At 44.8% G+C, this 6932-nt stretch overlaps 1 protein-coding gene across 2 annotated transcripts in view; it reads right to left on the bottom strand.

Annotated features, from left to right (window-relative positions):
• Window positions 1-954: 954 nt before the first annotated feature.
• Window positions 955-6932, bottom strand: part of LOC121878891 (betaine--homocysteine S-methyltransferase 1-like) — a 6429-nt gene continuing 451 nt past the window's right edge. The window contains exons 2-8 of one of the 2 annotated variants that reach the window (XM_042385326.1): window positions 6393-6522; window positions 6199-6305; window positions 5458-5649; window positions 3247-3406; window positions 2784-2954; window positions 2287-2518; window positions 955-1331 (exon numbers count right to left, since the gene is read on the bottom strand). In XM_042385326.1, the coding sequence (XP_042241260.1) occupies window positions 1229-1331; window positions 2287-2518; window positions 2784-2954; window positions 3247-3406; window positions 5458-5649; window positions 6199-6305; window positions 6393-6522 (1095 nt within the window). In that variant the 3' untranslated portion in view covers window positions 955-1228. The remainder of the gene's footprint in view (window positions 1332-2286; window positions 2519-2783; window positions 2955-3246; window positions 3407-5457; window positions 5650-6198; window positions 6306-6392; window positions 6523-6932) is intronic. The other variant, XM_042385328.1, reaches the window with a different exon arrangement.

Genomic DNA, 6932 nt, shown 5'->3' with positions numbered 1-6932 from the left:
TCCCCAGTGAGTGTGTGTGTGTGTGTGTGTCGGGTTAATCCCCAGTGAGTGTGTGTGTGTGTGTCGGGTTAATCCCCAGTGTGTGTGTGTGTGTGTTTATCCCCAGTGTGTGTGTGTGTGTGTCTTAATCCCCAGTGAGTGTGTGTGCGTGTGTCGGGTTAATCCCAGTGTGTGTGTGTGTGTGTCGGTTAATCCCCAGTGAGTGTGTGTGTCTGTGTCGGGTTAATCCCAGTGTGTGTGTGTGGTGGGTTAATCCCAGTGTGTGTGTGTGTGTGTCAGGTTTATCCCAGTGAGTGTGTGTGTGTGTGTAATCCCCAGTGTGTGTGTGTGTGTGTGTCAGGTTAATCCTCAGTGAGTGTGTGTGTGTGTGTTTCAAGTTAATCCCAGTGAGTGTGTGTGTCAGGTTAATCCCAGTGAGTGTGTGTGTGTGTGTGTGGGTTAATCAGTGAGTGTGTGTGTGTGTGTTTCAAGTTAATCCCCAGTGAGTGTGTGTGTGTGTGTCAGGTTAATCCCAGTGAGTGTGTGTGCGTGTGTCAGGTTAATCCCAGTGTGTGTGTGTGTGTCGTGTGTGTAATCCCCAGTGAGTGTCAGTGTGTGTGTGTGTGTGTCGGGTTAATCCCCAGTGAGAGTGTGTGTGTATGTGTCGGGTTAATCCCCAGTGTGTGTCGGGATATTGAAGTATTGACCAGTGTGAAGCTTGTGAGCATGTGTTGTTGCCTTCATACTGAGCTACAACAACACCCTCATCAACCACACAGCAGCGATCATACTACGGGTCTTCGATATATCCTCGTCCGGTCAAAGTGATGATACTACTACAACCTTTAATAATACAGTATACAACACTACACTGGTCAGCATTGTAGGTGTACAGGTGTTTTACTAACACCTGTACAACACTACACTGGACCTGATAATGAGAGACCGAAGGAAAGGTTAAATGATAAACTCGAATGCAGAGAAAAATGTTCGTAAATGTTGTCAGTTTTACAATAATGTGAAATTTTTTTGGTTAAGAATAATAATTTTATCATGGAACAATTTTACCTCTTTTTTAAGGACTTGTGTTTAAATTTACTATGTGGAACCATTTTGCTCCATGGAACACTTTATGAAACACTTTTGCTCCATGGAACACTTTGTGGAACAATTTTACTCCATGGAACACCTAATGAAACACTTTTGCTCCATGGAACACCTAATGGAACACTTGAGGAACCTTAACGCATTAATCCAGTACTACAGTATAATCCGTATCACACTTGCTGAAAGCACTTGATCGGGGCCTTCCTGTGGCAGGCTGCAGGTTCTCCCAGTAGTCCCTCGTCGACCTGTCAGATATAACTCATATTAATACGTACAGCTGCACACACAATCCCCTCAACACCTGGCAACATCTGAGGATCATTACGTGTACAGCTGCACACACAATCCCCTCAACACCTGGTAACATCTGAGGGTCATTACGTGTACAGCTGCACACACAATCCCCTCAACACCTGGTAACATCTGAGGGTCATTACGTGTACAGCTGCACACACAATCCCCTCAACACCTGGTAACATCTGAGGGTCATTACGTGTACAGCTGCACACATAATCCCCTCAACACCTGGTAACATCTGAGGGTCATTACGTGTACAGCTGCACACATAATCCCCTCAACACCTGGTAACATCTGAGGGTCATTACGTGTACAGCTGCACACACAATCCCCTCAACACCTGGTAACATCTGAGGGTCATTACGTGTACAGCTGCACACACAATCCCCTCAACACCTGGTAACATCTGAGGGTCATTACGTGTACAGCTGCACACACAATCCCCTCAACACCTGGTAACATCTGAGGGTCATTACGTGTACAGCTGCACACACAATCCCAACACCTGGTAACATCTGAGGGTCATTACATGAGACAGATTGCAATTATAATATTTTTTCTCATTTTTTCTTATATTACGGAGTTTTTTCTTCAAATTTTGGTTCTTATGTGATAAAAACAGCGTTATAAAAGATATTAACGAGTCATATATGTCTTACTCATATGTTGATAGAATGATTATGTAATGTGAGTAGAAATACTGAATTAATAGATTTCGTTTAACTGTAATGGAAACTTAACTTGTATTGAGGTAAATGAGTATTTTTTTTTTCATGAGTAGAATATAAACGGAAGTCTTAGCCACACACACACACACACACTCATACACACACACACACACACACACTCATACACACACACACACACACACTCATACACACACACACACACACTCACACACACCTGCGACGGATCATGGTAAAGAAAGAATGGACTTGGCCACCGCCCCAGGGGTAGTGTTTGTCCATGGCGGGCGCCCTCCGTCCCCCACGCTCTGGTAACAGTTCCTCGGCCAGGGCGCGGATGTGGTAGGGCTGGAAACCACAACACCCACCCAGGTACCTCACTCCGGCGTCGTAGGCAGCGCGGGCATAGCGGTGACAGTCCCAGCGTGTAATAGTTCGAGGCTCCATGGCTGCCAGGGAAGGTTAGACTGGTAATTAACCTTAGTACCTAATGGTTACAGGTGTTTTAAATTCCCCCAAAACCTCTATTTTGTTTCTAACTTTGATCAGGAACATCTTGTGAGACGGACCGAGTTGGTTTACGATCACAGGTGATACAAACACAAGAGTTTATGTTAATTAGTCAACATCAAGGTACCAACGCACTTGACCAAACACCTGTTGAGAAGGTATCTACGTCTATCAGTCTATTGGTACCGAGGAAAAGGTTCTTACCTAGCGGGTACTCCGGTATCTCCAGGTACCCCATCTTTTCTGCCTCGTCTACGTGGTAGCCACAGGGCTGAGTTAAGAGGAAGGGCTCCAGACCCGCCTCCTGCAGCGCCTTCTTCATCGTCTTGATGTTCTCTACCACCGTCATGGGGGCGTGGTGACAGTTGAGTCCCACTGTGGGAGTGAAGATGGGTGCGATAAATGACACCCCCTCAACATGACTAACTTAATACACTACAAAATCTTGAGTTTGATAGAAAACTAAACTGTGTAGGATGTACCTTCACGTGGACTGAACAAACACAGTATTTTGATGGTGCATGTATCCCTGAGTCGGAGTAACACCATAGAGCATTATGCCGGAAATGAGGCAGACTCTGGCTAGACACAGCTCATCAGTGAAAAGATTGTGTATTTTACTTGAACAGTCTGTAACTCACTCTCCTCATCAGTGACCAAGACCTACCCACGTCTGCCCCTGCCCGAGCCATCCTGACGGCGCACTGACCGAGGCTGACGTCGTCATGGGAACCCTTCTCGCCGATGCACATGCTGGCGGCCACAGGGAGACCGAACGTCTTGGCTACTTCAATAGCCAACTCGATCTCTTCCACGAACTGAAAATACTGACACACGAGAGACACAGCTCGTGGGTGTATGAGTGTTCCTCCACCACACACCAATAACAGTAAACCACTAACTAACATTAATGGGTTGTAATAGTCTCATAACTTCCTCTAACGACCTATATTAGACTTAACTAAATAACTAACCAATTAAACTTTATCTTTTGGCTGAATCTCGTGACTCACATCAAGTTTAAACATTCTAATATACTTTAATATAGAAGTTACATAATGTTTGTGCTGGTGACGTAGTGGTGATGTGCTGGGATGGTGACACAGGGAGGAGGATGTAACTGAGATGTGTTCACCAAAATTTGAGGATAATAATTATGAGTATTTCCCTGGGTAGTTTATCATCCCAGTTTTGGTGTTTCACCTATAAAAAAAATACAATTAATTAAGGATTAATGGTATCAAACAGGTCATCAGGAAACACCCTAAGTGAAACTAGTGTTGTTACAGAGTTGTTGAATTACTGAGTGTTGTCATTCATGTATCTTACTAGTGAATGTTATATATATCCGGGTCCTGTACGTGTTGTGGCAATATTCTCCGGGTCGTGTACGTGTTGTGGTAATATTCTCCAGGTCGTGTACGTGTTGTGGTAATATTCTCCAGGTCGTGTACGTGTTGTGGTAATATTCTCCAGGTACTGTACGTGTTGTGGTAATATTCTCCAGGTCGTGTACGTGTTGTGGTAATATTCTCCAGGTCGTGTACGTGTTGTGGTAATATTCTCCAGGTACTGTACGTGTTGTGGTAATATTCTCCAGGTCCTGTACGTGTTGTGGTAATATTCTCCAGGTACTGTACGTGTTGTGGTAATATTCTCCAGGTACTGTACGTGTTGTGGTAATATTCTCCAGGTACTGTACGTGTTGTGGTAATATTCTCCAGGTCCTGTACGTGTTGTGGTAATATTCTCCAGGTACTGTACGTGTTGTGGTAATATTCTCCAGGTACTGTACATTCTCCAGGTCCTGTACGTGTTGTGGTAATATTCTCCAGGTCGTGTACGTGTTGTGGTGGTACTGTATATTCTCCAGGTCCTGTACTGTACGTGTTGTGGTAATATTCTCCAGGTCCTGTACGTGTTGTGGGGTCCTGTACGTGTTGTGGTAATATTCTCCAGGTACTGTACGTGTTGTGGTAATATTCTCCAGGTCCTGTACGTGTTGTGGCAATATTCTCCAGGTCGTGTACGTGTTGTGGTAATATTCTCCAGGTACTGTACGTGTTGTGGTAATATTCTCCAGGTCCTGTACGTGTTGTGGTACTATTCTCCAGGTCCTGTACGTGTTGTGGTAATAATAGGTCTCTCAGGTCTGTACGTGTTGTGGTAATATTCTCCAGGTACTGTACGTGTTGTGGTAATATTCTCCAGGTCCTGTACGTGTGGTAATATTCTCAGGTCGTGTACGTGTTGTGTGGTAATATTCTCCAGGTACTGTACGTGTTGTGGTAATATTCTCCAGGTCCTGTACGTGTTGTGGTAATATTCTCAGGTCCTGTACGTGTTGTGGCAATATTCTCCAGGTCCTGTACGTGTTGTGGCAATATTCTCCAGGTCCTGTACGTGTTGTGGTAATATTCTCCAGGTCGTACTCTCAGGTCGTGTACGTGTTGTGGTAATATTCTCAGGTCGTGTACGTGTTGTGGTAATATTCTCAGGTCGTGTACGTGTTGTATTCTCCAGGTCGTGTACGTGTTGTGGTAATATTCTCCAGGTCGTGTACGTAGGTAATATTCTCCAGGTCCTGTACGTGTTGTGGTAATATTCTCCAGGTCCTGTACGTGTTGTGGCAATATTCTCCAGGTCCTGTACGTGTTGTGGTAATATTCTCCAGGTCGTGTACGTGTTGTGGTAATATTCTCGTGTTGTGGTAATATTCTCCAGGTCGTGTACGTGTTGTGGTAATATTCTCCAGGTCGTGTACGTGTTGTGGTAATATTCTCCAGGTCGTGTACGTGTTGTGGTAATATTCTCCAGGTCGTGTACGTGTTGTGGTAATATCCTCCAGGTCCTGTACGTGTTGTGGTAATATCCTCACCTCGCACAGGAGAAAGTCAGCCCTGTTGTCTACGAGGACCTGCATCTGATTCCTGAAGAGGGTTCGTGTCTCGTTCTTAGTGGCTCCTTTACGGTAAGCTGGCGTCTGACACACACCACCACACACCAGGGCATCCCCCTCTCTCGCTACCTCCACTGCTAGGTTGCATGCAGCTTGATTGATAGCCTCACCCTAACCACAACACATTGAAACAGTTTATTTAACCAGAAATTACAAATAAAACAGTTTATCCCGTAAATCACTCCCCCAAAAACCAGAAATTATTTAATATTTTTTTTATAACTATTTGACGTAATGACTTATAGTGGCAGTTAAACTAATTTCATAAATATAAATTGATGACCATGTTTACACCCCATAGTAATGATGGTTAGGTTAGGTTAAAACAGCTCCAGATATCAAACAAGTCTCTGGAATCTTACAAGGAATAAAACTCCTTCTGAATTCTCCCCTTATCCTTCTATCTCCTCTCTTTATTCTTTACTCTACCATTTCCTTCCTTTCTTCCTTTATTCTCCTGCATTCTCTTCGTATACCCTTTTACCTCTCCCCTTCCTTCCTCCTCACTCCTCCTTCCTTCTCCACGTATCCATCTATCTCTCCTTCCTTCCTCCTCACTCCTCCTTCCTTCTCCACGTATCCATCTATCTCTCCTTCCTTCCTCCTCACTCCTCCTTCCTTCTCCACTTCTCCACCTATCTCCCCTTCCTTCCTCCTTACCGTAAACTTGTTCTTCGTGTCACTAATCCTGTCACCAGAAGCGAAGAAGCTGAAAGACTGTATGACATCAGAGCCACTCCTTAAAAACTCCCGGTGAAGTTGACGAACTGTGAGGGAGGGAAAAAGATATTAACTGGTACTGATTGTTGTTGAGTTGTGGCTCTCTCTCTCTCTCTCTCTCTCTCTCGTCTCACCTGCCTCAGGGTGTTCTACAGTAGCCTCAGGAGTCCATAAGCCAGCAGTGACGTAGCCTCTCTTTTCCAGCTCAATGACGTAGCCTCCGTCACCGATAACTGGCCCCTCTCGTAGCCTCTCCAGTAGACCCTGCAAGTAAACACAGTGAGTCTCCATGGTAACGGGTCTCACACCACACACACACACACACTTATCGCTGCCCCTTGAGACCGTCTACTGTTCAAGGGTCAAAGTTCAAGGTAGTGGATATTATTATACACTTATCGGCTCCTATAACACTATCTTGCCTCAACACCTGATATGAACAGGCCTACGGGACATAAGGTCTAGTCTTCCTCACGGAGCTTAGGTGGTCATATTGTTTCGTAACATGTGTGTGTGTGTGTGTGTGTGTGTGTGTGAACCCACCTGTACACAGACACACTGTTAACATCTCCTGTACTCTACACACATACACACACTGTACACATATACTGTATGACTGTATCGTTCCATGACTGTATTATTGAGTGACTGTATCTGCCTGACTGTATGAGACT

Source organism: Homarus americanus, unplaced genomic scaffold (genome assembly GCF_018991925.1).
Source record: "Homarus americanus isolate GMGI-L3 unplaced genomic scaffold, GMGI_Hamer_2.0 scaffold24057, whole genome shotgun sequence".
Taxonomy (NCBI): Eukaryota; Metazoa; Arthropoda; class Malacostraca; order Decapoda; family Nephropidae; genus Homarus; species Homarus americanus.
The sequence above is the reverse complement of the archived record's forward strand: the minus strand, read 5'-3'. Positions and strand labels throughout refer to the sequence as shown.